We start from the raw sequence: 20,136 nt of genomic DNA, 5'->3' as shown, positions 1-20,136 counted from the left end.
CCATCAGTAGCTGCCTTCATTTTCAATCCAAAGTAACAAATACAATATACTCAGTACATTGGCGAAGTAAGTAGGCAGCTATTATTTACCACTTCGCGGCACGAGTTACGTTCCATTTCGCAATTGAAAAACAAGACTATCCTTTGTTTCATTGCTGTGAAGGCAAAGGTTCTAAAAGTTTAGTGAGTGGTTTCCTGGCAACAAGCGTAGCGTCTGACCTGTGTCAAGGAAACGCCGACTCCTAAAAGTGCACCCGCAGGTCAGACTGGCTATAGACTTTTCGAAACGAAACAGGACATTTCACTCACGTTCTACACTTGACTAGACTTAGTAAACATTTGATTCCGAAGTAAAAGCTTAAACGTCACACTGCGCCGCATAACAACATTATTAATCGTCTTTTCAACGCGTGTACTATTTCATCATTTACGCAATTGGTTACCATAGCGATGGATATGTTGGACAGTGACCACGCCAAAACTCAGTGAACCCACAAGTCTGAAATCAATTGCATGGAAATTTGGATAGATTTTCGTCGCAAACAATGGCCAAGAGAGACATTCGAATTGACCCTCCGATGGTCGAATTCAAAGACGTGCAACTGGGCAAGGTCTACAAGATTGTTGTCACGGCTATTAATGTTGGCAGAACCACGAGGGAAATATTCTTTGAAAGCCCTAAATTAAAGGTACTGTATATTATATTGTCATACTGAGCTTGTGTCTTTGGCTCTACTTCCATTAGCACAATGTAGGCATCATTTTTTTCCCTTCTAAGCTCCACTTTGTCATTTGTATTAATTTTTCCAGCCTGTATAGCAATACGTTGAGAACTGTACAAATGATTTACAGTATTTGACGCACTGACGAATATGCTGACAGCTACAACCAAATCGATAAACCCTACATAATTACCAGGATATCTGCAAAACGAAATGAACTCCAAAACGAGGCCTGATTCTAATCTACACACCGGTAGACCGTTTTCTCGAGCACCTCAACGAATGATTGTGCAAAAGGACTTGTCATTTTTCATGTTCTCATTGAACATGACGTGAATTCACTGTGCAGATTGAAAAATGTACAATATGTTGGGGATTTAAACGGGTTCTTAACCATTTCATCAGTTGTGTTATAATTTTAATCTATAATTAAGTTGAGAAGGATTAATATATATATATATATATATATATATATATATATATATATATATATATATATTCAATTAACAAGGTAAAAAAAACATAATGACATCGCATGCTCAAGGTCACGTAACAACCAATCACGGCTTCCCAGTTTTCTCCATTTAAAATACATGTGACAATCACACATTTTTCCTTGATTAATTGTTATCTTAGTACATGATATGGGAGATTCAAATGAGAGGCGAACTCTCTCCATTCATTGATAATCTCTTTTACCCGGGATTGATGACTATTGAGTGGTTTACTTTGGTTTACTTTGCGGCTTTCCACTTTAGTGAAAATTTACAATTCTGATATGTAGACATTCTAAGATTATATATATATATATATATATATATATATATATATATATATATATATATATATATATATATATATATATTATAATCAGGCCTTAATCCTAATCCTTCTTGAGGATAAGAAAATAATTACTGTATTTCGTATTGAACCAGGCAGCTTTAACCAGCATTAGTTTTTTGTAATAGTTTTGATTCGTTGATTTATGACATCAATAATGATCAAATTACATTTTATGACCAATCTGTGCAGATATTCAGATTATTCAAAACAGTTTCTAGTTGGTCTAGTTCTTTTTTATATATTTATTGCAGCTGTATGCATGATTGGGCGAGTGGATTTGTATCTCTTGTTTTCTTGCAGGTGTTTAAGTTCTCAGCACCCAGATGTGCAAAGAATGTGCCACCTGGTTTATCTGTGAGTGGCTTACTTGAGGTCATCCCAAAAGAAGAAGTGGAGGTTACAGACTACATTTTCGTTCATGTTGATTCAACGGAAGCCATTGAAGTCCCACTGCAAATGTAAGAAAGCAGAAACACCGTTGGTCCATGTCAAAGATGTGTTCAGATTTGATATTGGTTTCATTTCATTTTGTGGTTATGTCCGCATAGTTCTCCTCGGGCTTGCTCTCTGTTCATGGACTCAGAATTGGACTTTGGGTTTATTCCTGCCAGCAGTCAGATCATCAGGAGATGTATTCCTATCACTAATCGAGGATCAGCTTCAGGTAAATCAAGTTCATTATCTTTGCCAAACCGTTCAATGTGTATGTATTCCTGATTCCCAGCATATATTTATTTGGAGTAGACATTTTATTTTTTGGTACATATCTTTCGACTCATCCAAGCTACTCTAATAAGTTCTAGGTGTGCTCAGTAAAGAACATTTCGGTCTTTTGAATAATGTCCCATGTGTTTGGGTGGGATGCAATTGACATTGCTGTCTTGATGTGACCAAATGGACACAATTGAGGACATAAATGAATAGGCTGGGTCTCAGGAAGATAATACAGAATCCCCAAAGCATAGATTCCGAACCACTGTGCTGTAGCACATCCGTGTGCTGTGAGAGAGGTACTCCAATAGGATAAATTGGTCCAGAGATTATTTATTTATTTAAGTAGTGTATCTTTGTTAATCTAAATCCAGTGATATATCAAGCACAATCATTGAATGTTTTTCCTCTGCCACTTCTACCACCACACATTGTCGTCATTTTATAATTTTTGTGATGTTATTGTTTTGTAAGCTTTCATGAGATTTTTCTCATTTAAAATCTGCTTTGGCTCAGGAAAAGGCTGAAAAACACTCCCTCCAGGGCACATGAAAACAATTTTTTATGCGCTCTCTGTGGTTGTTTGTAATGGATATTTTGGGGAAATTGAGTCATAGTACAGGATTTGAGAGGCAACAAAAGGGAAAAGGGAGAAAATAGAGCAAAATAAAAACCAAAAACGCAGAAATACTAATATATAACGACAAAGGTCCACTAACTTCAATGGAACCAACTTCAGAATTCCTTTAGAAATGACTTTAGTGATTTTTTTTCTTGACTCGCGAGCGAAAGTTTGCGCTAAGTCAAAACTGATCTTGACAATAAAATGTTGCGTATGTCCCCTTTAGTCTAAAAAAATTCCTAAACAGAGCTTATGCCGATTTTTTTGACTTATGAAAAAAAAAAGAATAAAAATGAATCGGCTACTTAGTTTGAGTTAGGGCCCCAGAAAGCATTGTGTGGCGCTCAATTACAGCAATGTATACACCTGCTCTAAACGGTACATAAAGGTAAAAAAAAATAAAAATCGTCACGTATCAACCATTTGTATCACTATTTTTGGCCAAAGGGCCATCATCCGATTAATCAAAAGGGCCCTTGTCTAAACATGCCATTTTGATTAATATTTTGTTTGTGAACTATGAATTTGTGCAGTGTATGGAAAATGGCATACGTTAAATTCAGTGTCGCTGCTGAATTGAACTTTTTCGGTTATTAAAGAATGTGGACATTTTTATTTTCTTTACGTGCGTGCATGGCGTTGAAGGTGTGTTCCAGGTGCTGTACAGTGGCGATTCTTTGATCCGGCTTTCTCCAAACAGTGGAGTTGTAGCGGCTGGCGCCACCAGACGGATGACAGTTGAACTGCATGCTGACAAGCCAAGACATGTTGACGAAAAGGCCTTGTAAGCGTTTTATCGTCGAATCCCCATGTTAATTTGTTTTTGCGCATACCTTTATTGGATTTGTGCTTAAATATCGTCAGTAATGAATGATAATTGGCGGGAATTTGTGTTTGGTGTTTGGGCATAGTCATGATTGCTAAAAAGCAGCGAATGGCAAAATCTTGATAAAAGCAGTGATGGGGAAAATGGGAAAATGGAAACATCTTGGTGGAGGTCAAACTTTTTTTTTTTTACTAACTCTAGTCTTGTCAATCTCACCAGGGTCAGGCTACAGGGTTGCTCCACCATGATTCTCAGGATCAAAGCTCAAGTGGTTGAACAACATCTTGAGATCTTGGATGCCAAGGTACTTCAACTATTGTCATCAACATTGTGCTACATCACTCAATGTCATCACTGTAACAACAATCACATAAATATACAGTATTTGTAATTCTATAGGGGACCCCGCTGTCTTGCCTGTGCTTCGGACCTGTCTACTTTGGAACATCCCGCGTGGAACGTGTGGTCTTGACAAACAAAGGGCCCCAAGCATGTGACTGGGTCTGCTTACTTGCCGGTTCCGCTGCCGGGACTGAGAGTGTGAGTGACCACCTTATGTGATGCCGCATAACTGGAATGACTACTGGAAGGAATGTGATGATGGCTAACGCTGCTGTGTAGGGAGCAAACCTTGACAAGAGCACAGACTTGGCTTTGCTGGCCAAAATGCAGCAGGGCAGGCCAGCCCCTCACTGCCCATGTCCGGTGGTGGAGTGTATTCCGAACCAAGGCCGACTGGGACCCTATAAGAAAACAACAGTGGCAGTACGCTTCAGTCCGGTTTTCCATAGGTAAACCTAAAATTATTTGTTGAAAAAAAAATAATATTGGCGGGGGCAGCAGCTTCAGCGGGTAAGGCCAAACTTACCCCCTCTACAGCCATCGCTCCACATTATGCTGCCTCCATCACAAGAAACACAATGTGCATCAACTGATGTAAAAAAAAAAAAAAAAAAGTATGGCAAAAACTATTACACACAACAGTACAATATTGTAGAGTGCTATTTTTCTCATCAGAATACAGTATGCATACATTATTTTTTGTTGTATTTTGGGGCGGCTGAGGTGGAACAGATTATTGGTAATTCGATTCATTTCATTGGGGAAAAATAGTTTGAAATACGATTGATTGTTGTTCCAAGCATGGTCACAAAACAAATGAAATTCAACTTAGTGCGTTGCTGTACAGTATTTCTACTTAGTACTTACAGGATTTGCTAAATTTCCACCCTCAGGTTGCAAAAGAAGCCTCGACCCAAAGTCAGTCGGCAGGACTACTGTCTTTTCCTGCATCTGGACTCAGTTAGAAGCAAACATGGCTTCACGCACCGAAACGGTATTTTTTTCATCTATCTTTCCTGAAATCCTGTCCGATGATACAATTAAAGATGTCTGCATTTAGTGGCTATCTATGGAGGTGTATGATTTGATACATTTGACACATTGTACACACATTGTCTCTATTTTGATTGTATTCTTTTTCCTTGTCTCTGGCTAGGTAACAGCACTGTCGAGTTGGCAGTGACGGGCACCGGATTGCCTGTGTCTCTGCTTCCAAGTCCCTCAGACAGATTCGACTTTTCCACCTGTGAGGTGGGCCAGCGTGGGGAGCACCTTTGTGTGCTGCAGAATCGCTGTCCGCATCTTCCTATCAATTTCCGCTTCCGGAAATTGGGGCATTTTGGCGCTCAGCCCTCCTCTGGCACAATTGCCCCTGGACTTTGTCAGGTAAAACCGCCACTAATTATTTTCTATGTTTCTCAACCTTTAGAGTCGTTTGCCTGTTTTTATATGATAGGCACAAAGATACTTCTTAAATTCTTCTTAAATTAGACCACTTTGATCAAACTTAATTTCCGGTCATCATTGGTACTGCATATTGAAACCCAGAAGTACAATGCATTCGGACAATTGCTCTCTTCCTTTTGCTTCCTCAGGAGATACTTTTGTATTTCAACGCACAGCAGCAAGGGAATTTCCAAATGTGCCAGAAACTTGATGTTCTGGGCTACGTTGCACGCCAGAGGTCTCATGACACCAGTGATGATGACGCTGAGCTCAAGCTAAGCAGCTTTTATACTCTCTCACTCCACCTATCAGCCATCTGCAAAATTGAGATGATACCTCCTTCGCCAAAATTAAATCCTGGTAAATATTACAAATTTCTCAAACGCTTAGAGTAATGAGTCAATTTGAAAACGTGAATAAGAGCGTTTAATGCAGGCCGTCGCCAACCCCGAAACTCTTTCGTTATGAGGGAGGAGAATAATTCTCTCACCATGACTGGTAACTTGAGGATTATTCATCCAGGCATCAATTTATTATATTATCTATTTATTATTGTTATTTATTTATGTAAAATTGTACAAGTTTGTCAACCTCAAACAAATATGTGTGACTTTGTCAAAAGATTGTAAACACTCTTTCATTCAATTTTTTTTTCTTTTTCTTTACATTTCTGAATTGTACGTGAATACTAATGTCGTCAACATCGTGAAGAAGTGTTGATTGAATTATTTGGTAAACGAAAAACGTTAGGAATTAATAGCTTGAAGGTCTTGACCTCTTGATGTTTTTGAGTTCATTCAAATATAAAGGTGTGTCTAAACTTTTGACTGGTACTGTTCCTCAAATCAAAGGTTTCCAACCTGTAGATAAAACATAACTTGTGCTGTGATGGTCTTCTAGATGCTAAAATTAAACTATTTTAACCTAGCTAGTGTACTGTTTTAAAAATATGTGCTAATTAAATATACGATAATGAAAGTAGAATACAGTAAATGTAATGTATAAAAGTGGAATAAATGCGACAAAAATAATTAAACATAAAAGTAATGCAAAAATAAACAAACGTGACAAAAGTAGAATAAATGTGGTTGACTTGTGCATATCCAATCTAGCAGTAGAAAATGTCACTATATACTGTATAACATCCCTAGATTTACATCAGTGACTGTTTTTTTTTACGCCAGTTCTCCTCTCTGTGCTCCTGGATATTGAAGTTGCTTCAACTGAATTTGTTTGAGTTCCTTTCTTTTAAACAAGTCATGAATATTTAGCTTGAAATGTTGAATAATTTCCAAGGCACTTCGGAATGCAGTTATATATTCTATTTAACTCACAGAATGATTTTAAGCGAGACTTGGAAAATATTCTGTAAGGGGTCCCTGGGCCCAAAAAGCCTTAAAGCTGCGCTTATTCCTACAGGGACACAGCAGGAGGTGTTGCATTGACCATTGTACTTAGCTATAACAAACATGGCAGCCTCCAGAGAAGTGCCACCACCTATGTAATATAATTTAATGATAACTAGACCTACAAATATATTTAAAATATACCGTTGGTGGTTAACACATTTATTTGCAGGTTTTTGAAATTTTATAATCATTTCATTTTTTCCTTTTTAAATGAAAAACGGTCTAAATCTTACACACTGTCCCTTTAATAAGACAGATGTGTTATTTGGAATTTTACTTTTGATTCTTTTTGATTAAAGCATCTATTCTGAACATTCGAGTTGAACCCATCATTCATTGCATGGATTGTTTTCAGAAATATGAAAAAATAACCTTAGCATGTGTAAAACAGTTCATTTGCCATTGCGTCTTTATTTTATTTCATTTTTTTTTTTAGGTCTTACTCCAATAGTGACCAATGCCACCGGTTTACGTCCACACGTTCCTGCGAAGGAATTGGCCTGCTGCTACGGAATGGTACGCGCAGCCGTGATCAGCGCTCGTAAGACAACCTTCCACTTGCATGATAGGAAAAAAGGTCAAAGTTTAACTGGCGAGGAGTTTCTGGCTTTGCCAAATGACCGAAGCACCAGCATTAGACCGGCATCACCAGACACACAGTACAGGTAAGCTTTAAAAGCAAATGCTGTGCCATCATTCCCCATACAGAATATAGAAATGCCTGACCCCATCTGTTTGTTTTACTCAGAACCATCTTTACTGGAATACAGCGATACACCTATGTGGATCCTGACTACGCCTTCACTTGGGAGGAGGCGGAGGAAAGACGTATACATCGAGAGATATACGCAGACTACATCAGGCAGCTAAGACAAACACGCCTGGAAAGGCTCAAGACAAAGTAAAAACAAAAAATATCTTTATATTCCATGGGCCGCAGGAGATTATCATGTTGTTGATGATCCATAAATTGTGGGAATCAAACCTTTATGAAAATATATATTTTTTTTAGCAATTAACTTTACTTCCATAGCTGTTCATATACTGTGGAAACGTTCATGTTATTGTGCAATATTGTAGTTACCAGAGCCAATCAGTGTCGCCGATGTTACAACGTTGTCTGCCTTGACCAACAAGAAGCACTGTACTTGCATCACTCATCAGAAATAAAAATAATTAAAAGCTACAAAACATGCAACGTATCAGACTCATAGACGTACAATATTTTAGAGAAGAGCAAAAAGTATTATGAAAAACGTATGGTGTTAACAAGGGACCTTTTTGCCATCTCAAGAGATTCTGCAGGTTTATAATACAGTGTATTTGTAATTATGGGTACAGTGGATAATGATTATTCAGGCAGTGACAGAGAGCTATTCATGTGTAGTCAAAGTGCCAATTATATAAATATTTAACAAAATAAACAGAAGCAAACCTTAGCTTTTATAAGAGCTGTTCACAAATAATAATACAGTAGGTCATCGTGTCTAACTCCGGTTCTTGAGGGCTGGCATCCTGCATGTTTTCCGGTGTTATCTCCCCACCACACCTGATTGAAATGATTAGCTTACCAGCAAGCTCTGCAGGAGCTTGAAATAATCGTAATCATTTGAATCAGGTGTTTTTGCAAAAATTCACTTCCAGCGCCAATGGTGGTCACGGAACTGAAAAACAAGACTTTTTTGCCCCTCGGTCCACTGTCTGTTACTCCTGGGCAAATGAACAAGATAAACATTTGTAACAAAAATGAATTTCTCTCCTGTTTGATAAGTAAACTAGAAGAACAAGGAGACAATGTTGGGATTATACCTTCTCAAGCCATTGAGCCAACCAAGCTTCTCCTCCGTGACCTGAAGGCCAATCAGAAGTCAAGTAGCAATCTGAAGTATGCTTCCTGTGGCACAGCCAAGAGCAGGCCTCCCAGTATCAGGCAGGTCAGCATCATAACCCACAGACCAAGTCAATCTATGCTTTTGTTTTTTTCCTATGCCTAAACTCAAGAGAAATTACCCATTTTTTATAATGATCATTCTCATTATCAAACTAGGGATCAATGGATTCACATGCAATTCCACTGACTCGCCAGGAGGTAGCAGACTGTGACAAGACTTTGACACCTCAGGAGTTTTACCAGGTCATTATAGGTCAGTTTTTCAATATACTGCTTGTCCATACAGTTAAGAAAAACGGCATTCACATCTCCTGAAATATCCCATCTTTTTTCCCCCCCATCTGACTTCCCATAAGGCCCCAAGTTCGTGGACTTTGGTGAGGTGTGTTTGCAGTCAGTGTGCGAGAAGAAGTTGGAGCTGATCAATCCTCTGCCGACCTTTTTACGGGTCCAATTTGAAATCGACTGCTCAGAGCTGCAGGGCACATCTCCCCTCTCCCACGTGCTGCCACCGGTTTCTCATGTTACAGTACTCCTCACATTTCAAAGCAACAAGCTGGGTCAATTTTACAGGTTGGAAGAAGTCACATTAAGTCTGCTTTACTTCTAACCACATCAGTCTTGTTTAAATCTAATTTTTGATCTGCAGACCTGTATCTTACACAGTGAATCAGCAACATCCTGGACAGATTCTGGTCAAGGCCTTAGTTGTCAGAAATTACCTGGAGTTGTCCACCCACCTGCTGGTGCTTGGTCCTAGTTCAAACCTGCTTGCCTCATCAGGCTACCGAAGCTCAGTTACTCTTCGGAATCCGCGAAATCAGCAAGCAGAATTCACGTGGCGTCCCATTGTTCCAGAGAGTGGCATCCTTTTCTCTATTCGACCAGCTACAGGTTCTGATACTTTCCATATAGCAGTGGTGGTCTTTAGTGGGGACCTATCTGTTTGAATCCATCATTTTTTTCCAATACCACCAGCATAAAATCACATTTACAGGAACTAATACAAAATTGCAAAATAGCAATCAAATGTAACTGTGCTACATACATCCATTTAATTAAATAACTACAAATTTTGACAACACATGAAAAAGTACATACATATTGCTTAGCAGAAATACGGGCTATTAAATGTATTAATGTGTGCGGATAGGTACAGATGTGCTTTGCTTGTCCAAGTTACCAGTCGACAGAAAAATGCGGATATCATATCATATCATATATCATCATATCATATCACATCATATCATCAAGCGTTTTCAGGCCAGCCAAGAGACCTAGTCTCTCCAGCGTGCAATAAACAGAATAAGTCACAGACAAAGGGCAGCCTTTGTTCAAACCTCAATGGAAACAAATTTGACTTACCGCTGGAAATGTGGACCAAACTCTGACATTGCTGGTACAGGGACTGAACAGCCCATATCAGAGGATTTTATACCCTGTTAGCCACGATTGAATGCCTTCTCCATGTCCACATGTAGACACATGTAAACACATGTAGACTGGTTGGGCAAACTCCCATACATCCTCAAAGGTCCTGCCAACGGTGTAGAGCTGGTCCACTGTCCACAGCCGGGACGAATACCACACTGCTCTTTCTGAATCCGAGGTTCGACTTCTTGACAGACCCTCCTCTCCAGACCCCACCTTCTGCTTCCTCAGAAGAAAATGTGTCAATGGAATTGATTGAGGAAGCCATTGATTGAGGAATCCTTTATAACTTAGTTAACCAAATTAATTACAGTATATAATAACATTTTACTGTTGAAAACGGGGGGTGCGTTTACATTGTTTTAAGTGGACTATGTTAAACTTGTTCCTCTCCCTCAGGTACTGTGGAGCCATACAGCGAACTGGATTGCGAAGTTGTGTGGCATGCCTCTTTCTCATCCCCTCTGGAAGGAGACTTTGACCTCGATTGCATTGATGGCAACATACAGCGCCTACACTGCGTTGCTAAGGTGTCTAAAAAAACAAAACCAAAAAGAATGAAAGAATGAAATTACTCCCTTTGTCATTTATTAGTCTTCAAGATATTTGACAACAATTTAAAAAATTTATGAATGACTCGTGAAATGAAGCTTCATTGACAGCTTAGCTTTGCCTGCTGATTGAAATAAACCAGTGCTTCTCAATATTTTGGACAGGGGGGACCGTCCGCCTATTTGAGAAACACTGCTCTTAAATGGGTGTTTTACATCTGTGAGGCAGTGTTAGAATTATTTTAGAAATGGGTTTTAGAACACGAACAAGGCACATGTAGAAAAAAAAAATAAACTCACAGGCATATTCTTTATCCTCTGTGAAGAACTATGAATGTCACCACAGATTATTGTGCCATAGTAGTTGTGAACTTTTTCCACTTTTCTGCTTGACAACATCATACTGCCCCCATAGCTGTGTCATACACACAGAAAGGATGAGCTGCAATGAATTAATGATGCAGAAACTTTATTTCTTTACACTCAGTTGAATTTTGTTAGTACTGTTTTGGACATTATCCAATTTGGGTCGCTGCATTTTGTTGAGTCAAATGAGTTGGAAAGACTCTCTCACTGTTTGTGTTCTCTCAGGTTGGCTCAACTTCTATTCGACTAGCAGAAAATCGGCTGCTGTTTGAGGCTGTGCCTCTCAACATGCCGTCTGTCAGATCAATAATTATAAACAATAACGGCCAGAACCATGCCTACTATCGAGTAAGCCAACTCTCCTATGTTTTGATGAAGATTACCATCCACATTAAGACAGCAAATGATCTTTCTGCTCTAGGTGCTTGATGTGTGCCCTTTGCCATGCATGATGGTCTTCCCCTGCGAGGGAGTGTTGGCCAGCCGGGGAAAGACTGTTCTAAAGGTCCACTTCAACCCTGACACTGTCATCAGGTTTGAAACCAGAATTATGGTAAGATAAAGTCCAAGTAGCGAGCTGGGCAAAACGGAACATTTATTGAAAGCATGTAAGTGTGTTTATTGCAGATAGCAGTGAAGAACATGAACCCCATTGAGCTCAGAGTCGGCGGAGCGGTGGAGCCCCCTAACGTTGACATCAATGTGGTGAGTGTTCAATCAATGATTTTGGTGGGTTTTTTTAAAATGTATTTTTAAAGTTATTATTTTTAGTGCTCTGGGCTTCTTAATGAGAAAAAGTGGGCACTGGAACATAGTGAGTTGTTGTCTATTAGATCTAACCAGTGGTGTGTACTCCATTGTTTGGATCTGTGCTTCTCAAATTATTTTCATTATTGTAACTCCCTGTGAAGTATTGTTTTAGCCAAGTACCCCCTAACCAGTGTAAAGCATCTTTGCTGGAAGAAAACACCCAACAACCTTAAAACAGAATCAAATGAAGATTCTTATGCCTGATGAAGGATAAGATGCTAAAAGATTTTGTCTTTTCATACCATATGCTGAAAACTTCATTTAAACAATGCTACATATCGAAGGCGATTAAAAGTTGTTAAAGGCAATTACAGACTGTTGAAAGCAATTAGGCAATTAGATATTTTCATTCAGGATCTTAGAATGTTCAGTGATGTTATTTTTCTTTTAAGAAGAAATGTAACGTAGTTCTAAAACTGCAAAAAAATTGTAGTACCAATGATTTTTGCATGGGATGATACTGTACTGTATGTCTTGAATAGCATGTCCCCTGGCTGACTCTCTCCCCTCTCCTCAGTCATTCTTCCATTTCTTTGGTGTCCATATGGGCTCTGAGAAAGCAATACCTTTTGCAATGATCAACCGCTCATCTGCTGCAGCTCGGCTCACCTTTGACCTTTCACAACATCAAGACTTCTTTCTGCGGCTTGCTCAGCCAGCTGGAAGTACGCTAACACCCACATGGTTATACATTGGATCATTATGGATTTTTTTTTTATATATAACTTTTATATTTCACTTATTTGCTTTTTTTCAAAGAAGAGAATAATTCAGTTGTTCGGGTTCTGGAAGCGCAAGCAAATCAGACAGTCAACTGCTTTTTTGTCTTCGCTCCTACTGAGGTAAGAAACTCCCAAAATATATTGTGCAGTCATGCTGATGATATTTATTTATTCTTTCATTTAGATTTTACTTGCAAGCACAAACTTGAGTGGCAGCAGTGAACTCAACTCATTTCCCTAGTGTCTTTTTTCAATGCTTTCCCTTTCGTGTGAAATTCCCCTGATGTAAAGATCGCGGCAAAGGATTGAACAAAATACTGCTCAAGGGTTAAAGGTCAACGGAACACATCATAGAGTAGATGGTAGAGTAGAGCTAGCAAACAAACAATTTATGCAACAGATATCCCAAATCCATCCCAAATAGTTGAGCAGCACATTCACAGTAGTTAGCCATATTTTTCATCCTCCGCAAAGAACGATTAATACGACTGTACAGCTGTCTTGAGATATCGCATCTTGTATATGTACTGTAATGATTTTTGAATTCAAGCAAAAATTGTCACAAACAAGGTTTAATTCTTTATATTCTTGATTGATTGAATTATACGGCTCTAATTCCAAAGAAGTTGGGACATTGTGTCAAATGTTAATAAAACAGAAAAAATCACTTGGAAGAATATTTCATTTTTTTTCAGGCCTTTGCAAACAAAGTGGTTATCCTCGCCCATCTTTTCTTGTAAAAAAATGGAGCCTTTTGGGGATGCTCCTTGAAACCCTGTCATGACATTCACCATTTCCAATTAATCTGTTCACCTGTGGAATATTCTAAAAAGGTGTTCTTTGAGCATTTATCATCTTTCCTTGTCTTTGGATGCTCCTGTCCCATATGTTTTGAAACATACTGCAGGCATCCATTTTGAAATGTTCAAAAACAGTAAAGTTGATCATGTTAAATATGAAATATTTTACCTTTTTTGTCTAATCGGATGATTATAGGTTGAAATGTTTTGAAAATCATTGTACTTTGTTTTTATTTCCATTTTATTGGCATTGGGGTTGTAAAATACACATTTGAATACAGTAGGCTGTGGGATGCTGGAACAAATGATACTATCTATAATAATAATAACGAGGAAGGATGATTTGAGATGGGAGCCTATGGTGTTTTTGAGTTGCGAGCATCGCCATGAAACAAATTAAAATTGAATCTCAACACACCACTGTCCATTATGTTTTATTTAAACAGGAAGACTTAAGAAAATAAAATGTCTCTCTGCAGTTAGCTGAGTATGACTTCCACCTCCCGCTGATGGTTAATGGGATGAGATGGCCAATTACTTCTCCACCACCTTCACCCTCATTCAGCTCACATTTGCTTTCCTCTGGTAGCAAGTGTGTTTCCAAAATTGTTCCCTGGTCTATCAACATGACATTGCAACAACCACACATGCAGGCCACAGGTGAGCTCTCTCATGCAGTGTTGATGGATGGATGCTTTCACACACAAATACCTAATGTCATGCGTTTCCTAAAATAGTGCTATGTGCACCACTGGAATTCTCCCCATCAAGCCTACAGTTCTATGCGGAGGTTTTTACCCGACCACGTCAGTCCTACACAAAGGTATTTTCTTTCCAACTTTGTTCATTGCTAGGGTAGGTTTGTTAATATTTTCATTCTCAAAAATAGCTTGGTGATGGGGGGGGGGGGGGGGGGGGGGGTTGTCAAGCCAGGGGGCATCCACGATCAAAATAAATTGTTCGGCCTTGACCTTGGTCTGCGTTCTTGAGAACCACTAACATCAATGGATGGCTGTATGCTCTGCATGAAACCTTATCAAACACTATAGAGCAGCAGACGAGGCATCTCATTCAACTATCCTTTACCCCAAGTGTCTGAAGGACAGGTCCATCTCTTCTGCTGTCAGACACGATACACAACACTGCACTCTATCACTCGTTCACAAGTGTACTGTATATTTAGCTTGCCAACAGCCCATGCATGCATGCATCTATCCATCCATCTATTTTCTAGATCGATTTTCTGAGGGTCATAGGCGAAGTAGTGCCTATCATACTGTACCTGACTGCAGGAATCGGGGCGAGGGCACCATACACCCTGGCAGGACACAAATGAGAAGACCTGCTACGTGCTCTTCCTTAAATTATAGTAGACCATCTTATCATTTGAACACCGGCGAATAATACAAATGTAATTCATTGTCAGTGCCGTGAACTGTCCTTAACAAGTCTGTTTCTGTTTTTAATTTAATGGTTTCATTCATTCATGAAAGCAAATTGTGTTCGGACAGGGTTCGTTTGTTTTCATGAGTGCATGCCCTTCTCACTAGCGGAGAGAATAGCAAATAGTAAATCTGGATTTATTGTATAAGTTTTTAAATGCCATATTTGTAATCATATACAATACACCAATAATATAACCAAAATAATGTAATGTTTTGATCACTCCTCAATATCATCATTCACACAACAATTACTACTGACATACATGACACGCACATCCTTGACAAATCAATCCACCACAAATTTCCACTTTTGTGCTTATTTACTTGGATAAAGGCATTCTGTTCTATTCTCTTCCCTTCTATTCTATTCTTAAAAAAGATAATTGTAAGATTAATGGGAACGTTGTTTTGGGGGTGAGGCCAAAGAACCATCTTCGCCTAATTTAGTTTTTGAGATTACCTGCCTACCTTCTTACCTGCAATTGGGTTTTACTTTCCAGTATTTATTAAATACTTCCTAAAGTTTTTGGATCAATATCTTTTTCCTAAGGTATGCCCAAACTTAAAACATGTTTTTTTCTCAAAAGTAGGTAACATTTAATTTGATGACTAACTTCATCAATTTTGGAGTTTATATCTCAAAGAGAATTAATTGTAGAGTTAAAATTCACGAATATCAAAATTTTCATTTTCTGGGTCAGAGTTAGTGAAAATGCATCACATATATTCTTTTTACGGCTGTTCATTATATTGCCATTTATTATTATTTTTCCTGTCAGACACTGGAGCTAAGAGCAGCGAGCGAGCAAAGTGTGTATTGGCACAGCATCCGCACGAAGAGCGTGTACTGGCGGTTCAAATGCAGCGACACAACACCGCCAGAGGGTAGAGGAGAGGGCAAGCTACATTTGTCTATACTTCCATCATCTGGTTGTCTGGGGGCTGGTCAGTCCATCTGCTTGGCAATCAGTATCATGCCAGAGGCGTTCACAACATGTGAGATATGACATGAAACACACACAAATCTCCAAAAGGCATCCTGTTTTAATGTTTGTTTGTTTACAATTTCCATCCCAATAGACACGGTGACCAGACTTTCCCTTTCTCTTTACGTGGGAGTCAACGAAGGGGGCAATATGGGGCAGCCATGCAGAAAGCTTCCCATTACTGTTATCCACTATGTTCCCAGTATAACGATCAATCCCCCTCATTTGCTCCTGACCCCGGTGCCCTTGGAAAGCAGCATCACAACCAAAGTTACCTTGATTGCATCAGGATACACCAGGTTGGTTCATGAGCAGTTAGAGAGATTGCTTCACACTACTTATTTGGATGTTATACACACTACTATTACAATAATTGATTGATTGCTGTGTTTTTATAGATGTGGTAATCAACCTGCTGTATGGAGTTATTTGAATTATACATACATTTGTATGCTCATATTTTTATTTGCCTTAAGCATGCATTTAAACCATAACTTGTTGCCTATACTTTCCATTACAAAATGAAGTATGTATGAAATGTATTTTATAACTGAGGCAAAGAAAAAAAATTCTAGGGAACAATTTGCACTACAATACAAGAATGATCCAGTTCAGCATGTACCCGACCATTTACCCAAAGTGATCTCAGACAGGCTCCCGCTCACCCACGCATATGTGTGATGTTATTTGCAGTGGAACAAGTGTAACGGCTGAGGTAGATGAAGTTGATATGGAAGATGGAACTAAGATACAGCCAATCTGTATCACCTTCCCAGAGGGTACCACCATCCCCCCACAAAACGAGGTTAAGTTTTGTCTGATCGAGAAGTGGATTTACACAATTTCTCTTCATTCCGGTTTGCCTCTTAGTCTTTCTCTCATGAAATAACCAAGTTGTCATTCATCCAAACCAGACAGCCACCACTTCGCTGATCTGCCGAGTGTCTTTTTTTTCTGTCGTAACTGTGTCCATTCGGACGATCATCACCTTCACTGACCACCTAAACAACAGGTAACAACCTCCTAGTACGGTGTCTCACAAAAGTGAATAAACACTGTTCATATTTTTCCATCTTTTACATCTCTTCATGGGACTTCAATACATACAATTCTGCTACAATATTGAATAATCAGTGTAATCAGTGTAGTTTGTTTAACTGGGTACACTGTCTACTCAGTATATCTCAACATTCCGCTATCATGTAAATAGTATAAGTGCTTTCCAAAGTGAAAATGTCCAAATCGGGCACAAAATGTCAATATTTTAAATGGCCAACATTTTTTTTCTAGAACCGGTTTGGCCCCGAGAGACATCTCTTTATCATTGTACAGTATCATGAAAAGGTATTATAAAATCATTTAAAAAATGAGGGGCATACGTCTTGTAAAGGTCAGTTATTCTTGATGTTTGCCTGTTTATATTGTTTCAAGATGATTGGGTAAATTCAAAGAAGCACTTGAAAACATGTACCGGTATTTGTTAACCGTCAAAAAGGATTCTGGAAAAGAAGAGAATGTGTTGTCACGGCAACAACAGAAATGGTCATTTCCCGAATCCAAGAAGCAGTGAAATGATTTGGAGCTGTTATGATGTGATCAATTTAAACCTTATTCTCATTTGTTTAATTTCATCTGGTTGTTGCAGATTCAAGGTCAGGTTGAGTGCCACAAGTGACAACTGTTTGTTGACTGTGTGGCCCCAATTGGCTCTTCAACGCTCCTCGCAACAAATAGTTCTCAAAGCTGGTACTGAATCACTCAGTTATACTCACACAATCATACATATTTATGAGTATTGTTGGGCAAAAGAAGCATCATGAAGCACTTGGGATATTTTTTTTTTTACTCCTCCAGATGGCACTCTTGGTTCAAAGAGTAGTGGAAATATAATACCTTTCCGCTGCACTAGCATGTATGTATATTAAAACCAAGTGCGCCATCTAGTGGAGTAAAAACAAAACAACAAGTGCTTCATGAAGCTTCAATTCCCCATCACTCTCAGTGCATCTTCTCACCCAAGCTAACAATATACACTTTTTGTTTGTACTTGCGTAATTGCCGCATAGGGGCTACAGTAATTGAAACCATCACATATCACACGCCAAGTCTTGCATCTGACCCAACATCCTCCTCTTCCTTGTTTGACCCCATCAGCACAACATCCAAGAACTCATCATCAGGTCAGAAAAAGCCCTGGTCAGCCGCGGATGTGATGTTGTTTATTTTCCGACTTATCCAGAACACTCTTGTTTAGAGTCCTTTGCACAAAGTGAGAGTGGGAGTCAGACCAGCAGCCAAAGTTTTAGTAACACAGACACCACACAGACTGATATGGGTGTGCCACTGTTCCCGGCTCTTACGTCAACGGAGGGCCAATATTACCAAGATGTTTTGTTAGCTTTGGAGAGGTGGTTTAGCTTTTTTGGCTGGCTCAGTGGGCCTCATCCCATTACGATACCAAGCACACTCAGAAGGTAGGTTTGATGCGGTCTAATGTATTTATCTTACTTACAGCGGTTTGTCAATTACATTTTCTTCCTTAGACTTGTGGCCGAAGTTACGATAGATAATCCTACTGGACAGAAACAAGCAGTCAGTCAAAAAAAAGACTCCAGGTAAGCAGCCATGAAACCTATAGAGTACAACAACCTGAATTGTGCCATTGCCATGCATGTATTGCTTGTTTGCGTATTTCTAACTTGTTTGTTTGTTCTAAATGGTGCTTTGTCTAGGTCTGCAGTGGAGATGATTCATCATCTGGCGGGCAGACGGATTCCCAACATTTCTCACTGTCAGACCTTTTCCACGGATGTACACCAGCGCACCCTGCAGCTGCTTGAACAACATGAGGCCATTTTCGCTTTTCTCAGGTGAGCTGGCTTTGCAACACTCGTTCAGTTAACATCCTCATATTACGTACTTTCCACTGCATTTTCAAACGTGTTCCAAGTGTTCGATGTAATCTGCTTTCATGCAAGTCGATTCAAAGAAAATAATATCTTTTTTTTTTTCCAAAGAGTCTCACACTTTCAATTCTTTTGGGATTCTCATGCCTGTGGCCAAGCAAACGCCTTCATTCATCTGTTACTTTTTCCAGACAAGCAATCCAATCAAAGTTACATGAAGTCAACTACTGGATGCGCAAGGGGGGAGAGAATTGGCATGATTGAAATGAGCACATACTTCCCACTCATGGTGCAATATAAAACTAGTTATGAATGACAAAATACAAAAAAATCCTGATAGAAGACCTAATAAGTGGATCTATGGCATTGAACATAGGGAAAGGCCTTCTGGGAGTATTGAAATCAACATTCACGTCTGATGGACGTCGTAGCGTTTTCAAGATGCAAGCAAATCCAGTCACGACTTTTTGATTATATCATCTTAAACAAAAAGATTGAGGTTTGGTTTTTGCAACTTCAATAACATCTTTAATATACATTCTTTTTCCGTGTACCTCCTATGATTTTTTTTTTTTTTAATCACTACATGTTAACCAGCGCAAAGCAGTTTTTGGTTAGAAAACCAAAGACTTGAAAGAGGGCTTTGCCATCCATGTCCAATTTATTAAACTTTGGAACTACTTTTGTAGTGGTAGCTATAGGCACATTTTATTCAGCAACTCCAGAAGATATTGCACGTGTAGATCGTGCACTGCTTTAGTTATGACCCGTCTGCTTGAAAACTACATCACTAATGGCAATGCACATCGGTATACAACTTTACATAAAGGCATACAATGTTTTGAAAATAATTTGCTCCAAAACACTTTAGCAATAGGTTGCCTCATGTTCTTATTAATTTGCTCTTCATTTGAAAACAAAAACATTCCGTTCCTGCCATGGCATTAAAAAGCATCACATTAGATTTGCTGATACCTACAAAACCGTGCTAAAATCTCATGCACCCTCTGAAGTTCCTTCACGTACCCCCAGGTTTACATGTACCCTCATTAGAGAGCCACGGATTTATAATACTTGATTAAGGTCTTAACAAGATCCTATGGTTATATTATTCTGGGTCTCAATTGAATCGAACTTGAATGATTTCCAGCTGAAGTCGTTTTTTTTTTTCTTCATATTTTGGATCTTATGTTCTAATTCCATGCGCAGGGTACAGGGAGCTTGTTTGAGTCACATCCGGGCTGAGTACCTACTGGATGTGCTTGAGTTCAACCACTGGTGCACCTTGAAGGTATTTTTTTTACACGA

General features: G+C 39.0%; 1 protein-coding gene across 1 annotated transcript in view; it reads left to right on the top strand.

Moving 5' to 3' along the window:
• Positions 1–30: 30 nt before the first annotated feature.
• Positions 31–20,136, top strand: part of LOC148427474 (cilia- and flagella-associated protein 47-like) — a 48,592-nt gene continuing 28,486 nt past the window's right edge. The window contains exons 1-34 of the mRNA XM_088409009.1: positions 31–688; positions 1,865–2,022; positions 2,113–2,228; positions 3,543–3,681; positions 3,943–4,027; positions 4,123–4,263; positions 4,345–4,514; positions 4,959–5,059; positions 5,222–5,451; positions 5,661–5,871; positions 7,357–7,585; positions 7,669–7,821; positions 8,692–8,854; positions 8,968–9,064; positions 9,168–9,384; positions 9,461–9,705; positions 10,642–10,772; positions 11,385–11,507; positions 11,581–11,712; positions 11,787–11,864; positions 12,487–12,634; positions 12,729–12,811; positions 13,971–14,151; positions 14,229–14,314; positions 15,716–15,932; positions 16,017–16,221; positions 16,616–16,727; positions 16,837–16,934; positions 17,568–17,668; positions 17,989–18,102; positions 18,177–18,396; positions 18,466–18,537; positions 18,655–18,792; positions 20,038–20,119. Coding sequence (XP_088265135.1) covers positions 545–688; positions 1,865–2,022; positions 2,113–2,228; positions 3,543–3,681; positions 3,943–4,027; positions 4,123–4,263; positions 4,345–4,514; positions 4,959–5,059; positions 5,222–5,451; positions 5,661–5,871; positions 7,357–7,585; positions 7,669–7,821; positions 8,692–8,854; positions 8,968–9,064; positions 9,168–9,384; positions 9,461–9,705; positions 10,642–10,772; positions 11,385–11,507; positions 11,581–11,712; positions 11,787–11,864; positions 12,487–12,634; positions 12,729–12,811; positions 13,971–14,151; positions 14,229–14,314; positions 15,716–15,932; positions 16,017–16,221; positions 16,616–16,727; positions 16,837–16,934; positions 17,568–17,668; positions 17,989–18,102; positions 18,177–18,396; positions 18,466–18,537; positions 18,655–18,792; positions 20,038–20,119 — 4,920 coding nt within the window. The 5' untranslated portion in view covers positions 31–544. The remainder of the gene's footprint in view (positions 689–1,864; positions 2,023–2,112; positions 2,229–3,542; positions 3,682–3,942; positions 4,028–4,122; positions 4,264–4,344; positions 4,515–4,958; positions 5,060–5,221; positions 5,452–5,660; positions 5,872–7,356; positions 7,586–7,668; positions 7,822–8,691; positions 8,855–8,967; positions 9,065–9,167; positions 9,385–9,460; positions 9,706–10,641; positions 10,773–11,384; positions 11,508–11,580; positions 11,713–11,786; positions 11,865–12,486; positions 12,635–12,728; positions 12,812–13,970; positions 14,152–14,228; positions 14,315–15,715; positions 15,933–16,016; positions 16,222–16,615; positions 16,728–16,836; positions 16,935–17,567; positions 17,669–17,988; positions 18,103–18,176; positions 18,397–18,465; positions 18,538–18,654; positions 18,793–20,037; positions 20,120–20,136) is intronic.

This window comes from Hippichthys cyanospilos, chromosome 2, assembly GCF_059441005.1.
Source record: "Hippichthys cyanospilos isolate Australia breed blue-spotted pipefish chromosome 2, RoL_Hcya_1.0, whole genome shotgun sequence".
Taxonomy (NCBI): domain Eukaryota; kingdom Metazoa; phylum Chordata; class Actinopteri; order Syngnathiformes; family Syngnathidae; genus Hippichthys; species Hippichthys cyanospilos.
The sequence above is the reverse complement of the archived record's forward strand: the minus strand, read 5'-3'. Positions and strand labels throughout refer to the sequence as shown.